Source organism: Punica granatum, chromosome 4 (genome assembly GCF_007655135.1).
Source record: "Punica granatum isolate Tunisia-2019 chromosome 4, ASM765513v2, whole genome shotgun sequence".
NCBI classification, from domain to species: Eukaryota; Viridiplantae; Streptophyta; class Magnoliopsida; order Myrtales; family Lythraceae; genus Punica; species Punica granatum.
This window is the reverse complement of record NC_045130.1, coordinates 5,034,568-5,058,563: the sequence shown is the minus strand read 5'-3', so window position 1 is coordinate 5,058,563 and position 23,996 is coordinate 5,034,568. Positions and strand designations below refer to the sequence as shown.

Here is a 23,996-nt window from a genome sequence, read left to right as displayed (position 1 = left end):
TGTCCTGTTGTTAATCAAAAAAGAAAAAAAAAAATCAAATCCATGGTTCATGGTTATATCTAAAAAATAATACGGGCTTAGAAACACTACTGACATTTTATATATTTAAATATTTCATTTGTATGAATAAATTTTATAAAAGATCATATGCACTCAATGTTTTCGACCCTCACCAGGGTGTTGAACCAGCAACCTTATTAGCTCAAGTTTCAACCAATTTCACCACTCGTTCAACTAGTTATTGCATTTTTTTTTATTTTAAATAAATTATAAAGAATCTAAAATTATTGAAAACATACATAAGTAAATGTGACAATTTTGAAAATTAGCAAACCCCCATTTTATCCCCAAAAAAATTTACCTAATCCATAAATATGTTTTTATCACTTTTCGGAATTTTTAAAAATATTAAAGTATTTAAATATAGTATTAAAAATTACAAAAAATTCAATAAAATATATATAAAATAATAATATTTATAAAACATTGAGAATGAGAATGTGACGAACAATAGAAGAAACGTATGGATATGCGCTTTTTTTAAAAGAAAGCCAATAATTCTTTGAATGTAAATTTGGAAGGTTGTAATTGGAAAATCAACATTTGCCTTATAAACTTGCGCATTGGTATCAGATCGATCACTTTTATTTTTTATCGTAGAAACAAGAATTTTCAATTTTGGTTCAAAACTATCATGATATCAATTTCACTTTTTTTTTTTTGTAGAAAAGGAGTCTAATATATTTATTAATAACGAGTTGCCGGAGGCTCTCGGTTACGATTAGTGAGTCGAGGGGTAACAACACCAGTTACATCAGCATACACAATATCCCGAGTCTCAGGAGGTGGGGAATCAAAATACACTACATTGTGATAAGTAAAGAAGTCGTCACGATAAGCTTTGGCAAGAAAATCCGCGACCATATTTGCTTCACGGAAAGTGTGGCGAACCTTGAAGTCCACGAATCTCCTAAGGAGGGTCCTGCAATCAGATAAGATAGGCATGAGAAATAGATTGTCATGCAAGGATCTAAAAAGAAGATCACATATTACCTGAGCACCCAACTCTATAATGAGAATGCGCATTGAATCCTCTGCTTTGTTGAACCCCTCCGAAACTCTAGAAATACTGGAAGCTTCGTCTATCAGGGCAGCGGTTATCAGAAGCTAATGATCAACTTACTCGGAGTGACTTGGTGACCGGGTCTATCATGTGCAGCAAGCCACAGAAATAGCCTCATGCGTGCGGATCCAGGCATTTGCACGGTTTGTGCACGGCCCAAGCATTTCCTGTTAGAATTTGATATGCTGATGCCACAGAGAAGTTACCTGAGATTTCCGGCCTCCAAAAGAAAAAATCGATTCCATCAGAAGGCAGTGGAATTTTCACGGAAGCAATATTCAGAACAGTAGAATGATCGAGATATTGGTTGAAGGGCTACCATGACCACTGTCATGAGCGGGAAACAACATCAGCTACTGGTCGGTCAATCAGCGTGGCCAGGATCTGACCTGTGGCGTGCTCGAGAAGACTCTAGCAGCCGGGAAATCCACTCATCATCCTAAAAATGAACTACGGGTCTGTTCCCTGATGCCCAACCGATCCCATGGCTAACTGAATTCCAAGCTCAAGTAATCGATTTCTATAGCAATGAGTCACTTGAAGAAGCTGTAGATTTGAACAGAGGAAGGGCTCTAGCTGTATAATTCCCTCGTAATACGATACCCGTGCCCGGATGTCATTAGGGCGAGTAAGAAGACCCCATTGTCTAGAAGGGCATCATTAAAGGTGCCCGGCCGATGAGATGCACTTTCCTCCGATCTGCCATGTGACCCCATACAAAATTCTGGCATGCTTGTTCTAACTCGAACAAATATGCTGCCGCATGGAACAGGAGGGAATTGTTTGTGATACCACGGACGAGCGTGACCCTACCTGCAATTGAAAGTCGAGAGGCCGTCCAACCATTGAGACGATTACGAACTCAATCAATCACTTGCTGGAAGTGCACAGGTTGGATTTTCCCTTGAATAAGGGGTATACTTAAGTCACAAATCTGATGAATGCTGTCTCAAGTGGTTGAGGGAAAATTCCGGGAGAAGAATAGAACCGACTTGTTAGGATTTACCTGTTGCCCTGAACGAGCACATAATCTGTCCAAAACAGAAGAGATAACCTCCATTTGTGCATGTGTGACCTCCGCAGACAGAAGAAGGTCGTCCGCCTCGCAAACATTAAATGGGAACTACATGGTCCGCTAGAGCTGACCCTCATAAGGTATCCATTTGCCATCCTGAACCGCTTCCACAGCCAAAGCAAATCAGGTTGAGGCTTTCGTATTCAACGTTGTAGACCTTTGAAAGCACCTCCTGCACTACAGGTTTAAGGTTCATTCAGATTCAATTTTACCAATATTCCTGCAAAATTGCCTCTAAGCCGAAACCGATCCTCCTAAGTAGCGTTTCATCCTGATACACTTCATTGGAAGGTCGAAAACTGTAACCCACACAGTAGCTCGAGGGATGTTGTTTTACTCAACGTTTTCTTTGTTGATGTGACAAAAACAAATTAAACTAGGAACCATAATTGAGAGGCTGCTGCCTCTGACAAGGATGTCTATCGTCTTCTACCTTCAATCCCAATACGTCCAGCCACGAGTTCGACGTCCTCCTCTGCTTCCGACAAGGATGTCTGCCTCCGACAAGGATGTCTGAAGTCTTCCCCGAGACAATAAGACTTCGACTTTCTCCTCTGCTTGTTATCGGGTCATCCTCTTTGTCTTTCTCCTCTGTGTTTTTCATCGGACGACCATCAACAATGGCGGGTGATCAGGTGAGGAACAAGCAGGTCATCCTCAGGGACTTCGTGGAGGGCTTCCCCAAGGAGTCTGACATGTACATCGTGACGGGCACGGTGAGGCTGGCCGTCCCAGAAGGGTCCACCGCCGTGCTGGTGAAGAATCTCTATCTGTCCTGCGACCCCTACATGCGGAACTGCATGTCGAACCTCCTCGGTAGCTACATCGAGAGCTTCAAGCCTGGCTCTGTGAGTCCGCCAGCCTCCTATTCGATCATTTTGTAGCTCCTATTGTGTTACTCGAAGCCTTTGTCGATTATCGGCAGGTCGTTCTGTGAAGCCGAAATTTTCGAGGAATGGTGGAGATTTGTGTGAGAATTGGTTGGGACATAGAGTAGTCGGCTGCTGCTCTGTTCTTGCGCAGGTGCTGCATCAATATCTATAGCTCACTGTGTGTTGCCATAGTTAGGATTAGCGCCAGACTAGTAGCGGAAAATGAATCCCGAGCGGCTCGTGGGGCCTGTTGCCTGAGTCCCGACCATCGTGATTACGATCCCGAGGGCCGAGATATATGATGTTTTTGATGGATGGGAAGCGAGAAAAGTTGAGATTTTTATGTCTGCAGATGTTTGTTTTATGAATTTGTTGTGTGGTTCTTTTAACGGTGATTTTGGTCTTAGTTAATAAAATATCAGTTTGCTTCATTCCCTTTTTTATGATTAATAGGACAGTGATCCTGAATCATCTACCGTCGGTCGAAGGTCAAATTAGGATAATTCATTTCTTAGTGATATTCCTTGACCTAGATTTGACTAACAGCCAAACCCGAGCAGAGTTGAGTTTTGAGTATGTTCATGATTTAGTGTGAGGCAACAGAGATTCGACTTCGACTCCTTAATAATTCATTCGAGTTCAGAAACTTTTTGGTGTTGCTGCTTTCTTCTTAGAAATTGCACTTATTATCCATCCATATTATGGTATCAGTCTCCAAGAAATATAAACTGAAAGCTTCTTTCTTTTATAGTCATGCGAGACGAAGTACACTCATATTTGTGCTTCTTGTGTTTCAACTGTTCACGGGGTTGAATGGTTGCAGCCAATATCTGGACACGGGGTGTGCAAAGTTATTGATTCGGGGCACCCAAAATTCAAGAAGGGAGACTTGGTCTGGGGGATGACCGGGTGGGAAGAATACTCACTCATCACTGCTCCAGAAACTTTGTTCAAGATCGAGCACACGGATGTGCCCCTCTCCTACTACACTGGTCTCCTCGGTACGTGTACCACCAATCTTCTGTAACTAGTAATCTAACAAAAGAAAGTACCGAGGCAAATTAGAAGGGTAAGAAGAATGGTATCATATGCAAGATCCTTGCCTTCATAAGCAAACTTTCGATCTATAATAAATTGAAAGAATCCAACTAGAGCAAGCTAGAAATCCTCATTGCTGTACAGATAACAAGTTGTCCTTATTCTGCATATTCCACTCCCACTTCTTTGTTCTGAGTTGAATACACACTCATTTCGCGGTTCCCAGCTAAAAGGACTGTTCTTCTCATGGTGAAACCGGATTTTGACAGGAATGGCCGGGATGAGTGCATATGCTGGGTTTTTCAAGGTGTGCTCTCCGAAGAAGGGAGAGACCGTCTTCATTTCAGCAGCATCTGGGGCAGTAGGTCAACTTGTTGGCCAGTTTGCAAAGTTGACAGGATGCTATGTTGTTGGAAGCGCCGGTAGCAAAGAGAAGGTAATCAAGCTGCTCATCTATTTGTTTATTTATCACAGATACTCATGAGAGATCTCATCCTAATCGTTCTCGAATGATCCTTTTTTCCATCTGTCTTCTTGTTTGCTGTAAAAGTAGGTTGACCTGCTGAAGAACAAGTTCAAGTTTGATGATGCTTTCAATTATAAGGAAGAGCCCGACCTGAATGTTGCCCTCAAAAGGTCTCAAGAGTTTCTAATTTTGATCTCGAAACATTTTTACATTTTATCCGACACCACCTTGAAATTTCTGTGACATCGCTGTGCTGCTTTGCTATGAGTTCTTCGAAATATCAAGTTCATCATAAAGAGCCCTTGAGGTGCACATTAAGGCTTCTCATGATTGTTTTATACATTGAAGGGAGAGGGGTAGTTCAACCGAATTTCTAAGAGAATATTATCCTTTAGGGCGCATTTTAGTCATGCGGCGAGGTGATAGGGATCATAGAGTCTTGATTGAAATGCGCAGTGATTACATCTAATCTGACATGACAATTACACCATACTCGTATATACGATTATACGGTGATGACAGGTCACGAGCTGTCAGATTTCATCTTTTGCTGCATTAGCCCAACTGATACATCTTAAATCTTTGTGGTTGCTGCTCTAAGCCCCATTTGGTTTTGTAAGAGTTATAATATTATATTTTTGGTTTCTCATAGATACTTCCCAGATGGGATCGACATCTACTTCGAGAATGTGGGGGGAAAGATGCTCGATGCAGTGCTGCTCAACATGAAGGTACATGGGCGAATCGCAGCGTGTGGGATGATCTCACAGTACAACCTCAAGCAGCATGAGGGGGTCCACAACCTCATCCAGATTGTCGTGAAACAGATCCGAATGGAGGGTTTCCTGGTCTTCGGGTACTATTCGCAGTACCCGGAGTACCTCGAGATGGTATTGCCTCAAATCAGAGAAGGGAAGATAGCATACGTTGAAGACATATCTGAGGGCCTCGAGAGCGGCCCGGCAGCGCTAATTGGGCTCTTCTCAGGCAAAAATGTCGGGAAGCAAGTGGTCGCAGTTGCTCGTGAATAAGCGGCCTACTAATATTTCGAGGGATGCTTTCATTTATCTAGTTGGTACTGCAAATAAGAGTCCTCTGTTCTTTTTGGTTTCCGTTTTGTTGTCTAATACTAACGCGGGTTACTGAGGCAAGCTTCGGTATAATGATTTAGAATCAAACAAACTCTAAAATAATGGTTCGAGACATATCAGTGATACTAATGCAGGTTGCCACGATAACTTCATGGTAAAAATATATCCCTAGCTCATTTTTTTGTATATTTTACCGCAAAAAAAAAAAGAAGAAGAAAAAGCTTGTACTGATTAAGGACATTACTTCAAAAATTTTATATAATTAAGAACCATTCTTATTGTTTACATTGTTCTAATTGAATATACTTGTTAATGCATGTTGATTAAATATATATTCTCTTTACAATTATATGCCGTCGGATCCTGCAGTGTATCTAGTATATAATATAAGTTATATTATATTTTATATATACATTATTATTTATTATATATTAAGCTAGTATAATTTAATTATATTATAAATATAAATATAGTGTAATGATATTAAATATACTTATATTTATAAAATATATTCTCATTTGCACTCTCCGTCTTTTCTATTTGCTGCTTTTATATATTTATATTGATCGATGGGCATTCCTGGAATGCTACTAGAAAACATAAAATCATGAGTATAAGCCATACATTGTTCGAGACCTAATCGAACATATGAGGATAATCTGGAACTTGACAAAATTATGAGTTCGATTACTAACCCATTTTTTAGAGCGAAAATCTAGGGGGGGGGGGGAAGAAAGGTTCCTACATTTTCAGGGAGTGATCATCATCTACATTAACAAGCTATTATGTCCGGAACGATTAGCAATATTCAATCCCACCCATCTCACGTCAAAAACCGTGCTATGGACGACGAAATCCTTATATGGCATTCCTATTTTGCGGGGTTATGGACGTGTAAAGATTTGCTCGGTACGGCAGGTGAACAAGAATGAGAGCTGTCGGATTAAGCAAATCCAGCATTTGAAGCGTCCACGGCTCTCCGTATTTCCGGCGTTCGTTTTTGGTGTAAAAATCAAGTCTAGATGCAGAAAGTTTTACCCATTTTTTGGCAAAAGGGTAATTGAATAAATATTTGAGCTTTTACATCCAAATTAAAGGCTAAATTATCCTTGTATGAGGCAAAGTTGATGGATTTTTGAACTTCTTCTTGTCGATCCTGTACAAGAGAAATCAATGGGTAGGAAAAAATTCTTCTTCTTGTAACGAATTATTTTGCACTTCTTCTTTTCTTTCTCGTACAATAACAATCTCTAAATACTAAACCTTCATCTCTTTGTCCGAAAACTTTCTGTATTTTAATTTCATGTTCTATACAAGATAAATTCTTAAGTGCAAAACATAGATGTAGTTTTGCTGAAATATTTCGTACTTCTTGTTTTGGTTCTCGTACAAGACCAATATTTAAGTACTAAAAGTCAAAGCGCTTGTCTGAAACCTTATTGTACTTTTACTATATGTTTTGTACAATGATACATGGCTTGCGTACAAACCAACTTTCTTATCAAAAGGTAGAACCATTTTCATCTTTATCCCCCTCCTCCTCTTTTCATCTTTCCATCATCTTTTTTTTTAATGCTTTCTCTCTCGGAAGATATTTGAAATCAAAAGTTCATTTTAATTGTATATATCTATAATCTATGCGCCTTTCTTCCTTTTATTTTCTTTCTCACATTCCATCCATCATCTTTCTTCACTCCATAGTCAATAATCACATCATTTCTTTGGTTGATCTGCGATAGGAATTCAAGATCGGTGGAATTAATCAAATACTGGTAAATTGATATTCAATCCGTTATAACCATTACGCAAAAAAAAAAAAAAAAAAGGTGGAGTCTGACTGATATGTTGGTCCGCATGGTAATAGACCCAATCAATACTATTTTATATCGTTTGTTACGGTCATTACGGACCAATATTCAATTCCTTCAGGGATGACAATGGTTGTTCCGGTGTACGACTGGTCCATACAGTGTATAAACCCGTATAGGACATGGTCGATCTGATTCACTTCGTGGCGGGCTGATAAAAAACTTCCTGAACTGTTCCAACTGACAGGACCAGGTTCACAGGACCTGCATAGACCGGATTAGCGAGCCGACCTTGGCTGTTAATCAGCGCTTTCACTGCCTAGAAGATTAGAAATCATCTTTGGTAACAGAGACTGGATATATCTCCGGTCAAGATCCGTTCTCTTTGGAATCTATGGACGTTAATTTGTCAAATAAACAATTTAGAAAGTATGTATGATCCTATAATTCTATTGTTTTGGGTAATTGTTTGATCCTATTCTTCGTATAGGTATAATCTCAAGACCATTATAAAACGGTCGGTCACCGACAAGAACGTCTTCCTCGACCACCAGTACAAACCATCATTGATTCTTCCCTGAGCAAAAAAAGGCTCCAACTTTCTGCTCGACTCGTTTTCGGGTCATCATCTCTGGCTTGCTCCTCCGTGTTTTCGTGACCAAGAGTGAGAAAGGAAAGCGGTCATTAATGGCGGATGAGGTTGTTAGCAACAAGCAGGTGATTTTGAGGGACTACGTGGAGGGCTTCCCCGAGGAGTCCGACATGGACGTGACAACGGGGACGGTGAGGCTCTCCGTCCAGGCAGGGTCCAACGCCGTACTGGTCAAGAATCTATACCTGTCCTGCGATCCCTACATTTGGAACCGCATGAAGAAGCTCGCTGGGAGCTATACCGAATCCTTGAAGCCCGGCTCTGTGAGTCCACTAGCCCCCCATTTCCTCTTTTTGTAGTTCCCACTGTATAACTCGATCTTTTTTATTATCGAATCCTTCTGCATAGATGAAATCTTCGAGGAATGGTGGAGATTTGTGTGAGAATTTGTTGAGGCATTGAAAAGCCGGCTCCTGCCCTGTTCCTCCACTGGTGCAGCTAGCATCAATATATCTCTTGGTGTTGCTGTAGTTAGAATTGGGGACAGATCCTACTTGCAGAGAATGAATCCACGATGGTGCGAGGGGCATGTCTCCCATGTCCGGATCATCAGAATCACGATATCGATGGTCGATATCTACAAATGGTTTTGATGCGTAGCAAGTGAGAAAAAGTTGAGATTTTTACATTTGCTGGATATAGTGATTGTTTAAGAATGTGTTGTGTGTGGTTGTTTTGTCGGAGACCTTTCGGTCTTAGCTAATTTAATATTAGAAGGGATTTACTTCATTTAGGAAGTCCTCGCTTTTGTTGGAGTTTGCTTCGTTTGTTTATGAATTATGAGTCCTAGGACGGTGAACCTGAATAATCTGTCATCGCAGCCTGACCTAGACTTGACCAGCTGCCGAGGCTGAGCCGATTTGAGTTGTGATATGTTCATGATTTAGTGCGAGGCAACAGAGATTCGACCTCAGCTCTATAATAATTTATTCGACTCGGCAAAGTTTTTGTTTTCTTTTTTCTTCTTAGAAATTATATTCATGACGACCGTTCCTTTTTATGGTACATCGGTCTCTCCAAGAAAGATGAACTGAAAGCTTCTTTCTCATGACGATATCACAATGACGCGAAATGAAGTAAGCTCGTATTTGTGGTTCCTGAGTTTCAACTGTTTACTTGGTCGAATTGCGTTGCAGCCGATATCTGGATATGGGGCGTGCAAAGTTATTTATTCGGGGCACCAAAAATTCAAGAAGGGAGACCTGGTCTGGGGAATCACCGGATGGGAAGAATACACACTCATCACTGCACCGGAGACTTTGTTCAAGATCGAGCACATGGATGTGCCCGTCTCCTACTACACTGGTCTCCTCGGTACGTACTATAATACCAACCTTCTGTAACTACCACTCATAAATTACTACTGGTTATGTTCCAGAATGAATACAATCATGACAAAAGAAAGTAACTGAAAGGAATGATGAGGCAAAAGGGTAGGAAAAGGATCTCGTGTGCCCTACGGCCTACACAAGATCCTTGCCTTTGTAAGCATACTTTTGATCCTAGCAGAAATCGAAAAGGATGCAATGCGAGCAAGTTACAAATCCTCAATGCTCATAAGCTAACAAGTTGCTCTTGGCTGAATATGTTCCGTGGTTCAACTCACACTCAATTTGCCATTCTCAGCTGAAAAGGCTGATCTTCTCAAGGTGAAAGCGGATTTTGACAGGAATGCCCGGGATGACTGCACATGGTGGGTTTTTCAGGGTGTTCTGTCCGAAGAAGGGAGAGACCATGTTCATTTCCGCAGCATCGGGAGCAGTGGGTCAACTTGTTGGTCAGTTTGCGAAGTTGACGGGATGCTATGTTGTTGGATGCGCCGGTAGCAAAGAGAAGGTCATCGATCAACTTATTAGAATATATTTTGGCATTCACTGCCGGCATTCATTGTTTTCCATAGATAATATGCTTACCATGTGTATCCACCATGTATCGGAACACCTCCATGTATCAATGTGTGAATATATATACAAGATACTGACCCAAATTGGGTCAAGGCTTCCAATATTCATACAACTCATCTATCTATTTATTCATCACAGGTACTCATAGAATATCTAGTGATTGTTATTAAATCATCATCTTTTCCGTCTGTCTTCCTGTTTGCTGCAAAAATAGGTCGACCTGCCGAAGAACAAGTTTAAGTTTGATGATGCTTTCAACTATAAGGAAGTGACCGACCTGGCCGCAGCCCTCAAAAGGTTTCTAAGTTCCATCTCAGATTCTCAAAACATTTTACTTTTTATTTGACATCATCTTTAAATTTCTCTGATATCACTCTGCTGCTCCACCTTTTTTTCTTTTTTTTCTCTTTCTTTTCTCCTCACTGGATAATATGATAGGCAGCAGTGATCTGCTTCTTTGCTTGTAGTTCTTCGACTTATTAAGCTCATCATAAAGAGCATTTGAAGTGCACATTAAGACTTCTCATCATTGTCATACTAACCGAATTCCTCAGAGAATACATATATCCTCTTAGGGGGCTTTCAGGTAATGTGGCAAGAGATAGGATCACAATGTTCGGTATTCACTAAGATCATATATACGATTATTCGGCGGGTCACGAGCTATCACACATTTTCTCATTTGCATTAGCTCAATTGACCTAGCTTAGCCCCACGCGAATGTGAGATAGTAACAATGTTATATTTTCTGGTTTCTCATAGATACTTCCCAGATGGGATTGATATCTACTTCCAAAACGTGGGGGGAAAGATGCTCGATGAAGTGCTGCTCAACATGAAGTCACATGGGCGGATTGCAGCGTGTGGGATGATCTTGCAGTACAACCTTGAGCAGCCCGAGCCGGTCTACAACCTCACGCAGATCATTGCGAAACAGATCCGGATGGAGGGTTTCGTGGCCTTCGAGTTCTATCCCCAGTACCCGGAGTACCTGGAGATGGTACTGCCTCAAATCAGAGAAGGGAAGATAGTATACGTCGAAGACATCGCTGAGGGCATCGAGAGCGGCCCGGCTGCCCGAATTGGGCTCTTCTCTGGCAAGAATGTCGGAAAGCAAGTGGTCGCAGTGGCTCGTGAATAAGAGGGACCCTGGATATCTGCCATTTCCCTCTCCCATGGATCAGAGAGAGAGATATACAGTTGCTTTCATTTTCGGGTTGATCTTACTCCAAATTGATGTCCTCTGTTCTATTATTGTCATCACTGCCGATTCCGCTACTTTTGTTTATCAATAGAAGGTTCCATTGACTACACTATAGAAATTCTTCATCAACCTTGGACGTGGTTTGGTTGTCCAGGAGCGCATAAAGTTCGTCCAGTAACAACACGTACGGGTAAATATCCTTGCAATGGCGATACTTCTAAACTAGAATATCTACAGTATATTATTGGTAACGGAGACTGTACATCCTCACCTATGTGTACGTTCAACTATAAATGTACATGATGAACGTGCCACAGCTTCTTCCTGACCTTAAAATCATTTCATCTCAATACGACTGACTTCCGAGTATTCAGAAAGAGAGAGTAAATAAATCACGAGAAGTAGTGACTCAGATTGAGAGATGAGCAAACAATTAGCAGGTGATTTTACAGGACTTCGTTGTGACCGGCTCATTTATATGCACAAAATTATACAGGGCCGACGTTTAGTTATATTTTGGCCCAAGTGTTGACAATTAATCAAGGAAACAAAAGAAAATCTCTAAAATATACGACATGTCACGGTATAAAGTAATATCACCCCAAGCAAAGGTATGACATCAACCCTAATCATTTCCCCTACCTTACTATGCACATCATAGAGCTGATTTAAGCATCGGAGGGGAATCCAGGAACACCTCCTGGCCTCCCTTCCTTGCGGGCACCCGGAGCCGACACCACCTGTGGACTCGACCCCGATACCCTAGAAGACCGTGGACCTTCATCCCCAACATTTTCTAATTACAAAATATTGTTTCCAACGACCACTTACAAAACCAATTTAACGGATAGCTATATATAATACTAATACTCTGCTTTTACTTGTGTCGTAATTTGATCTATCTAATATGATCGGATCGTCTTCCGAATGAGTGGAAGGGGAAAATTTTTGAAAACGAAAATATAGATAAGAAGAGGAGCATTGTAAAGTAATTTATAGGTTTGATCCTCATAATGAGATCACCCAAACTATTTTATTAAATTTTTTATTTTTATTTTTACAAAAATTAATGAGCGTTTTTTTGTAATTGGAAAGAAAAATTGTAATTTATACGAACAAATTTTTTTTTGAGGTTTATGGAGTGAACTTGAGTTTGCTTAGAATGGCAGTAGAACCCAATAAAAAGGGTCTTTATTTTCTTGCAGCAGCAGACATTTCAGACGATCCGATTATTTAATTACCAACTCTTTTATATAAATATGTTAGCTTGCATTGCGTATATAAGTACAGTGACGTCTTCATTGACTAATTATTTGAGGCGAGAGAGGGTTCAGTTGACCGGTTTAACCTTGTGTGAGAAAGGCTAGCTACAAATCCCATTCATTTGATCGTCGTATCGCGGATCGATGTAATCAATATAAATTAGAGTTTGTTTAGGTTCACCTCCGGCTTTAATTTAATTAAGGACGGATCTCAGTGTCTCTTAATTATATATATACTTGGTGGTGTCGTCCTAACCTAATGGTAGAAGGAAGGGAATTTATAGGGATATGGATTGAATAAATACATTTTACCAGGAAAAAAAGTAAATATATTTTGTTCTCACCCTCCGACCATTGTCATGGCGATTCTTTTTTACGATATTATTGAGATTTTCATTGCCCTTTATATAATTCGTAATGTTTCTTTTGCATTGAATTTCTTAGCCTTGGCCTCCTTTTTTTTGACCTAAAAGAAATATATATGATTTGATTTGATTTGGTTGCAAGAAATACCACAGGAGAATAATTAATTGAATTGCTCGATAATTGAAGAGATCAGACCGGAAAAATTAGTGAATCATCATTACTTCAGATTCATTTGCCTATTTTGATTCAAACATAATCAGCCGCAGATTTCATCTCAAAGCTATGTCATATATATCCTCACCTTCACTTTCCACGGTCCCCATAATTGCAAGAAAAATTTCCCAACAAACCCCAAATTTCTGAGTTGTTATTGAGCAAGATAATCATCACACCGAAAAAAAAAAATTACATACGAGTTCTACATAAGTTGACAAACTGGCTTCGCATGATACAGTTGTACTAATTTGAGATTTACTGAAAGTATCGTGTGGTTCGGAGCAAGTTAGCGCGGATCCTATCGACTGAATTAATAGATTGAATATACCTCGTAAATTTTAAAAAAAAAATCAGTTTCTAGTCTCAGATGAATGCATTTATGGAATATAATTTATTAATCGACTTCAATTATCTTAAACATAAAAAAAAAATGTACGCGCCCAGTTTGCTTTTAATTAGAGCAAAAAAACAATAATTAAATTTAATTGAAAATCACGGTTTAATTGTTTTCCCTCCTGCTATATATATGAACTGCTCGACCGTTTAAATCCTCATCTGTCAGTATTCAAATCAGCTTCCCATCCCATTCCCTCATATATCTACCTTTTCTCCCAAACCACAAATCAAAGGCAAAAACAATGGCAAAACTCACAAAATGCGTTGCTTTCTCTGCTCTCTTCTTCTTCTTCTTCTTCCTTCATCAGCGCCCTCTCCGAGCAAACGGAGCCAAGTACAATGTTGTGGCACTAGGAGCCATCCAGGGCAGTAAGACCGGCTCCTCGGAGGCCTTCCTCCGAGCATGGAAGTCCGCGTGCGAGTCCAAAGGGCCATCCATTATCTACGTGCCGAGTGGCAGGTTCCTACTAGAGAAGTCAATAGAGTTTGCCGGGCCCTGCAAGGGTGGCCCCATTGGCATTCGTATCGACGGCTCGCTGGTTGCTCCGTCCGATTACAAGGTGATTGGAAGTGCATATAGTTGGTTGTCGTTTCATAACGTTGATGGGGTCTATCTTTCGGGAGGGACGCTCGACGGGCAAGGCACCGGGTTGTGGAAATGCAAGGCTTCTTCCGATAGTGATTGCCCTAGCGGAGCCTCGGTACATGCCTAGATTCTTTACCTTATTATATTTTCGAGTGAAGGGTAGCATATAGTTTTCCTTCGTCTATAAACACAAAATATTTTTAATTATAAATTGACCCCTCTAATTTCTTTTTCCTTTATGAAACGCACGATGTACAGACATTACTCTTCAGCAATTCCAAAAATATAATCATCAGCAGACTAACATCCCTAAACAGCCAAATGTTCCACATCGTCATCAACCGCTGCGAGAACGTGAAGATGCAAGGCGTGAAGGTCTTCGCGGACGGGGAGAGTCCCAACACGGACGGCATCCACGTCCAATATTCATCTGATGTTACTATCCTAAACTCGAGGATTGCGACAGGCGACGACTGCATCTCGATCACACAAGGGACGTCGAATGTGTGGGTCGAGGACATCCTCTGTGGGCCGGGTCATGGGATCAGCGTCGGAAGCCTCGGAAAGACCCTAGAAGAGGAGGGTGTGGAGAACGTGACGGTTACGTCAGTAATACTGAGTAGTACTACAAACGGCGTGAGGATTAAGACCTGGGGCAGACCCAGCAGTGCATTCGCCAGGAACATCCGTTTTCAACACGTGGTCATGTCTGATGTCCAGAACCCGATCATCATCGACCAGAATTACTGCCCCCACAACGAGAACTGCCCTGGTCAGGTATGCGCGCGCGCGCGCACACATGTATGTATATATATATATATATATATGTACGTCTTTCTCGTATGTCTGACGAGCTACGCAATGTCCTGGCAATATATTCTAGTCAATGTCGTATCATCGTGGCCCAAAAAAAGAGTGTAGTCATCATCAAATGGGCCGTCAAAGTAAGCCCAGGCCCAGTAAGGCCCATAATTAATCAGTCCTACCTACAACCTTTTTCTCCGTATCATTATCTGATAATCTCACACATTATCGCAGGATTCCGGCGTGGAGGTCAGCAACATAACTTACGAAGACATCCGCGGGACATCGGCCACCCGAGTGGCACTAAAATTCGACTGCAGCACTGCAACACCGTGCACCGGGATACAGCTGAAAAACGTGAACCTCACCTTCAAGGATAAACCGGCCGAAACGTTGTGTGTCAATGCTAATGGAACTGCGGAGGGCCAAATTCAGCCCTCAAACTGCCTCGGACTGTGACGCACTGGAGAATATCAATCGATCATATGCGTACTGCTAGCTCACATGAATTCACCTGTATATATAGGAATATATGGGTACAACCATTGTTGTGTGTTGACAGAAGATTTCAAAAGTTGTGACTTAAGAACTCATGCATGTATGAATCGACCGAAGTAATTACTAGCTAGGTTACATATCGTAAGCTTGTCGCTTTAGCTAGTGGTGGTACATGAGCCCCGATCGTGTCTTTAGCAACCTTTCAATATGTACTTGTAAACCTATATATTCTGGTAATGTATATATCCAGAGATATGTTCTATGAGATTTTTCCTTTTCTTTTTTCTGTTGATAAGAAGTACGTTATCTATCGCGAGTGTATGCTCCTGGTCTAATGAATTAATGCACCCGCATGAACAAGGTTCATCGATGAACCGTGTTCATGTGTGCACATTAAAGAAGAGAGCTCTCTAGACTCGATTTTAGGTAGTCGATGGGATAAATTTATGGTCGATACCGTCAGTTCAACCGCTTGCCAATTCTCAGTCTATTCTACTCAGGTAGTATTTCGAGATATGGTTTGATGACCTTGTCGGCTCAGTTTGCAGCTAAACCGCATTTTAGCCCGCAAAATGAAATGATTTTTGAGGTGCAGAAAGGTTGGTCTGCAACTTCCTTTGGATGCCTTGGTCAAGATACATATACCACATTTATGTTCATAGGCCTAGTCGACAGACCAACCAGTCTACAACTTTGTTTAGATTTTTCTTTTTCCAGTGTATATTTTGGTATTCATAATCTAATGAGTCCCGACTAATCCAATTCGAATCGAGTCGGCCCTTTATGGGATAAACCTCTTCCAATGTAGATTTTTTTCATTCATAAGTCTCAAATATGAAATTTTGAGATTTCGTTTAAGAAAAATAAGTAATTTACATTAATTTCAAAGGAATTTAGTTAACATATTAGTAAAATAATGATTCTTTACTTAAATTTTCGTAATTTATTTGATTGTATAATTTCATTAATACCTTTATACGCATATGGCAATATAGAATTGGGCAAAAAATAGTTGACAAAATAGAATTACTCAAAAATTTCCCTGAGGATCTCATATTATATGATCCTATAAAATCTTAATTGATCCTCACATGCATATATATCAATATCAAGATCGACTTTATAAGATTTTTATACTATATATATTTTAGTGAGATCATAAATCTCTCGACCTATACATAGATCTATCGATCTAGACTAATTTTTATTTTTCCAGTATTGTGAATGCGTCTCTTTCTAAAATTTTTATTTTTTACTTTTTTGCAAATTTTCTTCATATAATTTTATTACAAGAGGGACTTATAGCCTAATACAATCTAATAAATGGTATAAGTAGTTTCATCAAAAATATCAAACCTTATTATCAAATAATAGCGTGCGTCATTCCGCCACGTCATCCTTCATTTTCTTCATATATTTCCATTATGAAACGGTCGGCCAAACGGCGAGGACGCAAACTACGAAGTTGATGCATGTGCTAATCGACAAGGATGTCTTATCTTCTTAGCTACGTCCTCCTTCCACAACTGGCTCGATTCTTCCCTGACACCAAAAGACTTCAATTTTCTTCTCTACTTCATCCTCGTTCGCTTCCTCGACGAGAGCGACAGAGGGAAAGGGAAAGCGACCATCAATGGCAGCGGTAGAGGCGAGCAACAAGCAGGTGGTCCTCCGGGACTACGTGGAGGGCTTCCCCAGGGAGTCCGACCTGCTGGTGACGACGGGGACGGTGAGGCTCTCCGTCCCGGAAGGGTCCAACGCCGTACTGGTGAAGAATCTCTACCTGTCCTGCGACCCCTACATGCGGAACCGCATGTCGAAGCTCGTCGGGAGCTATATCGAATCCTTCAAGCCCGGCTCTGTGAGATCACAAGCCCCTTACTTCTTCATTTTTTTTTCCGATCCCATGGTACTGCTGCTCGAAGAAGCCCTTTCGATCATCGTGAAACCTTTTGGGACTGAGATTTTTTAGGAGTGGTGGAGATTTGTGAGAATTTGTTGGGACATTGGTAAGTCGGCTCTTGCCTTGCGCAGGTGCTGGATCGACATATATATAGCTCACTGCGTTGCCATAGTTAGGATTGATGGACATACTAGCTGCGGAAAATGAGTCCCGAACGGCTCGTGGGGCCTGTCTCCAGAGTCCTGACTATTGGAATTACGATCCTGATGGTCGAAATCTACGATGGTTTCGATGGATAGGAAGCGAGAAAAGTTTGAGATTTTTGTGTTTGCAATTTTTGTTCAAGAATGTCTTAATTTTTTATGAGTTCTGGAACAGTGGGAAGTCAAACGATATATCATTGTTTATGACCGAATTGCTGAAGCCGAGGCGAGCTGAGTTGGAGGAGTTGTGTTCAAGTTGGGAAAATTTTTTGTGCTGTTACATTCTTAGAAATTGTACATATCAACGATTCTATTGTATTGTATCGGTCTCCATGAATAAGATGAACTGAAAGCTTCTTTTCTTGTAACGATATTACGGCGACGCGTAGCTAAGTATGCTCGTATTTGTGCTTCTTAAGTTTAAATTGTTTATGTGGTTGAATGGATGCAGCCCATAGCTGGATACGGGGTGTGCAAAGTAATTGATTCAGGGCACCCGAACTTCAAGAAGGGAGACCTGGTCTGGGGGATCACTGGATGGGAAGAATACTCACTCATCACTGCACCTGAGACTTTTTTCAAGATCAAGCACACGGATGTGCCGCTCTCCTACTACACTGGTCTCCTTGGTATGCATAATACCAACCTTCTGTAACTTCTGTAATCAGAAAGAAGGATAGGTTATGTTATCGAATGAATTCAATCATGACTAGAGAAAGTACTCGAAAGGAATGAGGTGAAATCGGATTTTGACAGGAATGCCCGGGATGACTGCATATGCTGGGTTTTTCAAGGTATGTTCTCCAAAGAAGGGAGAGACTGTGTTTGTTTCCGCAGCATCAGGGGCAGTGGGTCAACTTGTTGGCCAGTTTGCAAAGTCCACAGGATGCTATGTGGTTGGAAGCGCCGGAAGCAAAGAAAAGGTAATCAATCTGCTCATCTATTTATTTTATTTATGACAGATACGATACTTGTACGCGATTTCATAATCGTTATTAATCATCATTGTTTCCTTTTGTCTTCCTGTTTGCTGTGAAAATAGGTTGAGTTGCTGAAGAACAAGTTCAAGTTTGATGATGCTTTCAACTATAAGGAAGAGCCTGACCTGGATGCAGCTCTCAAAAGGTTTCTAATCTTGATCTCAAAACATTTTATTTATTTTTTGATTAAATTATTGGCACGCCCCGTGCTGCTTCATTTTAAGTTCTTCGACATATCAAATTGGTCAGAAAGAGCATTTGAAGTTCACATTAAAACTTCTCTCCTTATCATTGTTATCTATGATGAGGGAGTTGTAACATTATATGCTCGGTTTCTCACAGGTATTTTCCTGACGGAATCGATATCTACTTCGAGAATGTTGGGGGAAAGATGCTCGATGCGGTGCTGCTCAACATGAAGATGCATGGGCGAATTGCAGTGTGTGGGATGGTCTCGCAGTACAACCTTAAGCAGCCTGAGGGGATCCACAACCTCTTCCAAATTGTCGTGAAACGGATCCGGATGGAGGGTTTCTTGGTCTTCGAATACTATCCCCAGTACCCAGAGTACCTCGAGATGGTACTGCCTCTTATCAGAGAAGGTAAGATAGTATACGTGGAAGACATAGCTGAGGGCCTCACGAGTGGCCCCGCCGCACTGGTTGGGCTCTTCTCGGGCAAAAACGTCGGGAAGCAAGTGGTCGCAGTGGCTCGTGAGTAAGCAGGGTCCTGGCCTTCCGCTATTTCCGGCCCCTATTAATCAGATTGTTGGCTACTTTCCCTTTTCCCGTTCTTTCGGCAAATGAATGTGCCCTGTTGTACTATGTCTCTGGTTGAAAGTAGCAGAAACTTCAACGAGCAATAATCAATAATAATTATTATTATTACTAGGATAGGAGCTCGCGTCTTCAAAAAGATTCTCAATTAACAATATTTTTCATATGATAAAATCACGAGAAATTATATTAGTAATATTGAAAAGTATAAAATATTAATAAATTAATATTGCATGTTTTATTTTAAAATTGATATAACACATTAAATTCGAAATTGTCTAATTTAATATATATATATATAGACGTGGAGGAAATAATGAAGAACTTAATTAAATGATATGACAAGAAAAATACAAAAAGGTAAAAGTTTAGTGCAATATTAAAGATACTGATTAAATAAGAAATTATATATATGTTAAATATATAATTAATTTTATATTAATTAATATCTATTTTTGATATATGTATTAGCATAGAATTCTGGCTAATTCCTCTTCATTAAGTATCTTATAATTTTTTTAATGTTACGACTATAGCTTATCTCCTAATTTTTAACGATCACAGATTAAGTTCTTTCTTTCTCAGCAAAAATACATTTATGATATTTTAGCTCGTTTTGATCTAGAGAAATCGACTGCGGTCAAGACACCTTTACCATCCCGTACTAATCTTTCATTGAGTGACGAGGAATTATTAGATGATTCTACCGAGTATCGAAGTATGGTAGTTGCTTTTCAATACATTACCATTACTCAGCTTGACATCTGTTTTGCAGTCAACTTAGTCAGTCAGTTCATGCATGCACCCTAGACGGTCCATCTCCACGTAACCAAGCCAATTATGCGGTATCTTCGTGGGACCTCCTCTCATCGACTGATTCTGCGGCGGTTTACTGACCTTCAAGTAACTGCATATACTGATGCTAACTAAGCCGAATGTCCCGACACCAGGCATTCCACCACAGCCTACGCTGTCTTTGTAGTTCCCAACCTCATCTCCTAGTGGTCCAAGAAACAACCCACAATGTCCAAGAGTTCTACTGAGGCTGAGTATCGAGCACTTACGTATGCTGTGGCGGAAACATTATGGATCTGATAACTCATCATTGACACTGTCCGCTCTACATCAAGCCCAATTATAGTGTGTTATCTTGCTGCAAGTCTAGTACAGCATTAGAGATCCAAGCATATAGATGTCGATTATCACTTCAATCAATAGCGTCTTCAGCGTGGTGACCTATTGGTGCGATAGTCCCGATGTCCAACCAGCTGATCGACTTACTGACCAAGAATTTGTCATTGTCCATTTTTCAGTCACATTATTGCAATATGTCAGTGTCAGCGCACCCAACAGATTAAGGGGGTGTATTAGAATATATTTCGGCATTCATTGCCTTCATTCATTGTTTTTCCATAGATAATATTCTTGCCATGTGTATACACTATGTATCGGGACACCTCCATGTATCAATGTGTGAATATATATACAAGATACTGACCCAAATTGGGTCAAGGCTGCCAATATTCATACAACTCATTGATCTATTTATTCATCGCAGATACTTATAGGATATCTAATGATTGTTATTAAATCATCATCGTTTCCGTCTGTCTTCCTGTTTGCTGCAAAAATAGGTCGACCTGTTGAAGAACAAGTTTAAGTTTGATGATGCTTTCAACTATGAGGAAGAGACCGACCTGGCCGCAGCCGTCAAAAGGTTTCTAAGTTCCATCTCAGATTCTCAAAATATTTTATTTTTTATTTGACATCATCTTCAAATTTCTCTAATATCACTCTGCTGCTTCGCTTTTTTTTTTTTTTTATCCTCTCTGGATAATGTGATGGGTAGCAATGATCTGCTGCTATGCTTTTAGTTCTTCGACTTATCAAGCTCATCACAAAGAGCATTTGAAGTGCACATTAAGACTTCTCATCACTGTCATACTAACCGAATTCCTCAGAGAAAATATATATCCTCTTAGGGGGCTTTCAGGTAATGTGGCAAGAGATAGGACCACAATGTTCGGTATAACCTAAGATCATATATATACGATTATATGGCGGGTCACGATCTATCACACATTTTGTCATTTGCATTAGCTCAATTGGTCTAGCTAAGCCCCACGCGATTGCGTGATAGTTGCAATGTTATATTCTTTTGGTTTCTCATAGATACTTCCCAGATGGGATTGATATCTACTTCGAAAACGTGAGGGGAAAGATGCTCGACGCAGTGCTGCTCAACATGAAGTCACATGGGCGAATCGCAGAGTGTGGGATGGTCTTGCAGTACAACCTCAAGCAGCCTGAGGGGGTCCACAACCTCTTCCAAATCGTCGTGAAACGGATCCGGATGGAGGGTTTCGTGGTCGTTGAATACTCTCCCCAGTACCCAGAGTACCTCGGGATGGTATTGCCTCAAATCAGAGAAGGGAAGATAGTATACGTCGAAGACATTGCTGAGGGCATCAAGAGCGGCCCAGCTGCGCTAATTGAGCTCTTCTTTGGCAAGAATGTCGGGAAGCAAGTGGTTGCAGTGGCTCGTGAATAAGAGGGACCCGGATTTCCAACACCCCGTACGGGTAAATATCCATGCAATGGCGATGCTTCTAAACTAGAATATCTACAGCGTAGTATTGGTAACGGAGACTGTACATCCTCACAGATGTGTACGTTCAACTATAAATGTACATGATGAACGTGCCACAACTTCTTCCTGGCCTTAAAATCATTTCATCTCAATACGACTGATTATTCATCTTCTGAGTTTTCGGAAAGAGAAAGAGTTAATAAATCTTGAGAAGTAGTGACTCAGATTGAGAGATGAGCAAAAGATTAGCAGGTGATTGGACAGGACTTCGTTGTGCTCAGCTCATATATATGTACAGAATCTATAGACAGATATATTGGAAGGGAGGAAGAAGACCATCATAAATTATACAGGGCCGACGATTTAGTTATTTTTCGGCCCAAGTGTTGACAATTAATCAAGGAAACAAAAGAAAATCTCTAAAATATTCGACATGTCACGGTTTAAGGTAATATCACCCCAAGCAAAGGAATGACATCAACCCTAATCATTTCCCCGACCTTACTACGCACGTCATAGAGTTGACTTAGGTGTTGGAGAGGGAATCCCGGAACACCTCCCGGCCTCCCTTCCTTGCAGGCACCCGGAGCCGAGACCACCTGTGGACTCAACCCGAGTCCTAGAAGACCGTGGACCTTCATCCCAACATTTTCTAATTACAAAATATTGTTTCCAACGACCGCTTACAAAACAAATTCAACGGATACGTATATATAATACTAATACTCTGCTTTTACTGGTGTCGTAATTTGATCTGTCTAATATGATTGGATCGTCCTCCGAATGAGTGGAAGGGGAAAATATTTGAAAGCAAAAATATAGATAAGAAGAGGAGGGTTGTAAAATAATTTATAGGTTTGATCGTCGTAATGAGATCACCCATACTATTTTAGTAGATTTTTTATTTTTACAAAAATTTATGAGCATTTTCTGGAACCGGAAAAAAAAATTATACGAACAGAAACTTTTTTAGGTTTATGGAGTGAACTTGAGTTTGCTTAGAATGGCAGTAGCACCCAATAAAAAGGGTCTTTATTTTCTTGCAGCGGTAGACACGACCTAATTTTTTATGTTGCGTTTAATTTCATAGTAGGATTTTAAAATTAAATTTTAATTTTGAAAAAGAGTAGTATAAATGGAGTTCATCCTTTGACTTTGTATGGGTTATGTTGTTTTGTTGTGAAAAAAAGTGGTATAAATGAGGCCCACTCTTTGACTTTGTATGAGTTATTTTATTTTGTAGTGTGTAGAGTTAAGTTAGAATTGTGATTCTAAAATAACACTCACAAACCAAATAAGGCATTAATTACCAACTCTTATATGTATATATATGTTAGCTTGTATTGCATATATAAGTACCATACGTCTTCGTTGACTAATTATTTGAGGCGAGACAGGGTTCGATCGGCCGGTTTAACCTTGTGTGAGAAAGGCTAGCTACAAATGACATTCATTTGATTGTCGTATTGCTGATCGATGTAATCAATATAAATTAGAGTTTGTTTACGTTCACCTCCAGCTTTAATTTAATTAAATACAGACTCTGTGTCTCTTAATTATATATACTTGGTGGTGTCGTCCTAACCTAATGGTAGAAGGAAGGGAATTTATAGGGATATGAATTGAATAAATACATTTATTATAAGTAATTGAGTAAATACATTTTACCAGGAAAATAGATATATTTTATTGTCACCCTCCGGCCATTGTCATGGCGATTCTTTTTTACAATATTATGGAGATTTTCATTGCCCTTTATATAATTCGTATTGTTTCTTTTGCATCGTACTTCTAAGCCTTGGCCTCCGTTTTTTTAACCAAAAAGAAAAAACAAATATATGATTTGATTTGATTTGATTTGATTGCAAGAAATACTACAGGAGAATAATTAATAATAGTGGACTATAATTAACAGAAATGCTCGATAATTGAAGAGATCAGACCAGAAAAATTAGTGAATCATCATTACTTCACATTCATTTGCCTATTTTGATTCAAACATAATCAGCCGCAGATTTCATCTCAAAGCTACGTCATATATATCCTCACCTTCACTTTCCGCGATCCCCATAATTGCAAGAAAAATTTCCTAACCAACCCCAAATTTCTGAGTTGTTATTGAACGAGATAATCATCACACAGAAAAAAAAAAAAAACATACGAGTTCTACATAAGTTGACAAA

The 23,996-nt window shown here is 40.1% G+C and overlaps 5 protein-coding genes and 1 long non-coding RNA gene across 9 annotated transcripts; 5 read left to right on the top strand and 1 right to left on the bottom strand.

Moving 5' to 3' along the window:
• Positions 1 to 716: 716 nt before the first annotated feature.
• Positions 717 to 2,769, bottom strand: LOC116206376. Of its 2 annotated transcripts, XR_004156669.1 has the most exons (4): positions 2,632 to 2,769; positions 1,443 to 2,375; positions 1,054 to 1,343; positions 717 to 982 (listed from the first exon to the last, which is right to left on the bottom strand). It is a non-coding gene; the product is annotated as an uncharacterized LOC116206376 (long non-coding RNA). The 2 variants fall into 2 exon arrangements; XR_004156668.1 differs by having other exon boundaries at positions 1,054 to 2,375.
• LOC116206374 (2-alkenal reductase (NADP(+)-dependent)-like) lies at positions 2,563 to 5,826 on the top strand. 3 transcript variants are annotated; one of them, XM_031539226.1, is made up of 5 exons: positions 2,563 to 3,046; positions 3,822 to 4,071; positions 4,378 to 4,544; positions 4,662 to 4,744; positions 5,227 to 5,826. In XM_031539226.1, exons 1-5 carry the CDS (start codon positions 2,708 to 2,710, stop codon positions 5,603 to 5,605), a joined length of 1,218 nt encoding a protein of 405 aa, XP_031395086.1. In that variant the 5' UTR covers positions 2,563 to 2,707; the 3' UTR covers positions 5,606 to 5,826. The 3 variants fall into 3 exon arrangements, with proteins under 3 accessions (XP_031395086.1, XP_031395087.1, XP_031395088.1); XM_031539227.1 differs by having other exon boundaries at positions 2,570 to 3,046; positions 3,894 to 4,071; XM_031539228.1 differs by lacking the exon at positions 2,563 to 3,046 and adding an exon at positions 3,075 to 3,221 and having other exon boundaries at positions 3,894 to 4,071.
• A 2,203-nt stretch (positions 5,827 to 8,029) lies between these two features.
• On the top strand, positions 8,030 to 11,423 carry LOC116203256 (2-alkenal reductase (NADP(+)-dependent)-like). Its single transcript, XM_031534931.1, has 5 exons — positions 8,030 to 8,388; positions 9,262 to 9,439; positions 9,795 to 9,961; positions 10,244 to 10,326; positions 10,792 to 11,423. Exons 1-5 carry the CDS (start codon positions 8,161 to 8,163, stop codon positions 11,168 to 11,170), a joined length of 1,035 nt encoding a protein of 344 aa, XP_031390791.1. The 5' UTR covers positions 8,030 to 8,160; the 3' UTR covers positions 11,171 to 11,423.
• A 2,231-nt stretch (positions 11,424 to 13,654) lies between these two features.
• LOC116205654 (polygalacturonase-like) lies at positions 13,655 to 15,628 on the top strand. Its single transcript, XM_031538286.1, has 3 exons — positions 13,655 to 14,174; positions 14,318 to 14,836; positions 15,098 to 15,628. The coding sequence occupies exons 1-3, from the start codon at positions 13,716 to 13,718 to the stop codon at positions 15,320 to 15,322; spliced, it is 1,203 nt and encodes a 400-aa protein (XP_031394146.1). The 5' UTR covers positions 13,655 to 13,715; the 3' UTR covers positions 15,323 to 15,628.
• A 1,244-nt stretch (positions 15,629 to 16,872) lies between these two features.
• LOC116205440 (2-alkenal reductase (NADP(+)-dependent)-like) lies at positions 16,873 to 19,342 on the top strand. Its single transcript, XM_031538050.1, has 5 exons — positions 16,873 to 17,222; positions 17,919 to 18,096; positions 18,224 to 18,390; positions 18,510 to 18,592; positions 18,790 to 19,342. Exons 1-5 carry the CDS (start codon positions 16,995 to 16,997, stop codon positions 19,166 to 19,168), a joined length of 1,035 nt encoding a protein of 344 aa, XP_031393910.1. The 5' UTR covers positions 16,873 to 16,994; the 3' UTR covers positions 19,169 to 19,342.
• A 1,073-nt stretch (positions 19,343 to 20,415) lies between these two features.
• Positions 20,416 to 21,973, top strand: LOC116203158 (2-alkenal reductase (NADP(+)-dependent)-like). Its single transcript, XM_031534821.1, has 4 exons — positions 20,416 to 20,553; positions 20,858 to 20,940; positions 21,098 to 21,161; positions 21,364 to 21,973. The coding sequence occupies exons 1-4, from the start codon at positions 20,416 to 20,418 to the stop codon at positions 21,772 to 21,774; spliced, it is 696 nt and encodes a 231-aa protein (XP_031390681.1). The 3' UTR covers positions 21,775 to 21,973.
• The last annotated feature ends 2,023 nt before the right edge of the window (positions 21,974 to 23,996 follow it).

Excerpts from the sequence above, each read along its gene's own strand:
- LOC116206374 (XM_031539226.1), top strand. The coding sequence starts at position 2,708 with ATGTCTGAAGTCTTCCCCGAGACAATAAGACTTCGACTTTCTCCTCTG. Across the intron at positions 3,047-3,821 it reads AGAGCTTCAAGCCTGGCTCT|TCATGCGAGACGAAGTACAC; the intron begins GTGAGTCCGCCA and ends TTTCTTTTATAG. Across the intron at positions 4,545-4,661 it reads GCGCCGGTAGCAAAGAGAAG|GTTGACCTGCTGAAGAACAA; the intron begins GTAATCAAGCTG and ends CTGTAAAAGTAG.
- LOC116205440 (XM_031538050.1), top strand. The coding sequence starts at position 16,995 with ATGGCAGCGGTAGAGGCGAGCAACAAGCAGGTGGTCCTCCGGGACTAC. Across the intron at positions 18,391-18,509 it reads GCGCCGGAAGCAAAGAAAAG|GTTGAGTTGCTGAAGAACAA; the intron begins GTAATCAATCTG and ends CTGTGAAAATAG. Across the intron at positions 18,593-18,789 it reads CTGGATGCAGCTCTCAAAAG|GTATTTTCCTGACGGAATCG; the intron begins GTTTCTAATCTT and ends GGTTTCTCACAG.
- LOC116205654 (XM_031538286.1), top strand. The coding sequence starts at position 13,716 with ATGGCAAAACTCACAAAATGCGTTGCTTTCTCTGCTCTCTTCTTCTTC. Across the intron at positions 14,175-14,317 it reads ATTGCCCTAGCGGAGCCTCG|ACATTACTCTTCAGCAATTC; the intron begins GTACATGCCTAG and ends CACGATGTACAG. Across the intron at positions 14,837-15,097 it reads ACGAGAACTGCCCTGGTCAG|GATTCCGGCGTGGAGGTCAG; the intron begins GTATGCGCGCGC and ends ACATTATCGCAG.
- LOC116203256 (XM_031534931.1), top strand. The coding sequence starts at position 8,161 with ATGGCGGATGAGGTTGTTAGCAACAAGCAGGTGATTTTGAGGGACTAC. Across the intron at positions 8,389-9,261 it reads AATCCTTGAAGCCCGGCTCT|CCGATATCTGGATATGGGGC; the intron begins GTGAGTCCACTA and ends ATTGCGTTGCAG. Across the intron at positions 9,440-9,794 it reads CTACTACACTGGTCTCCTCG|GAATGCCCGGGATGACTGCA; the intron begins GTACGTACTATA and ends GGATTTTGACAG.
- LOC116203158 (XM_031534821.1), top strand. The coding sequence starts at position 20,416 with ATGTCGATTATCACTTCAATCAATAGCGTCTTCAGCGTGGTGACCTAT. Across the intron at positions 20,554-20,857 it reads CAGTCACATTATTGCAATAT|GTCGACCTGTTGAAGAACAA; the intron begins GTCAGTGTCAGC and ends CTGCAAAAATAG. Across the intron at positions 20,941-21,097 it reads CTGGCCGCAGCCGTCAAAAG|TTCTTCGACTTATCAAGCTC; the intron begins GTTTCTAAGTTC and ends CTATGCTTTTAG.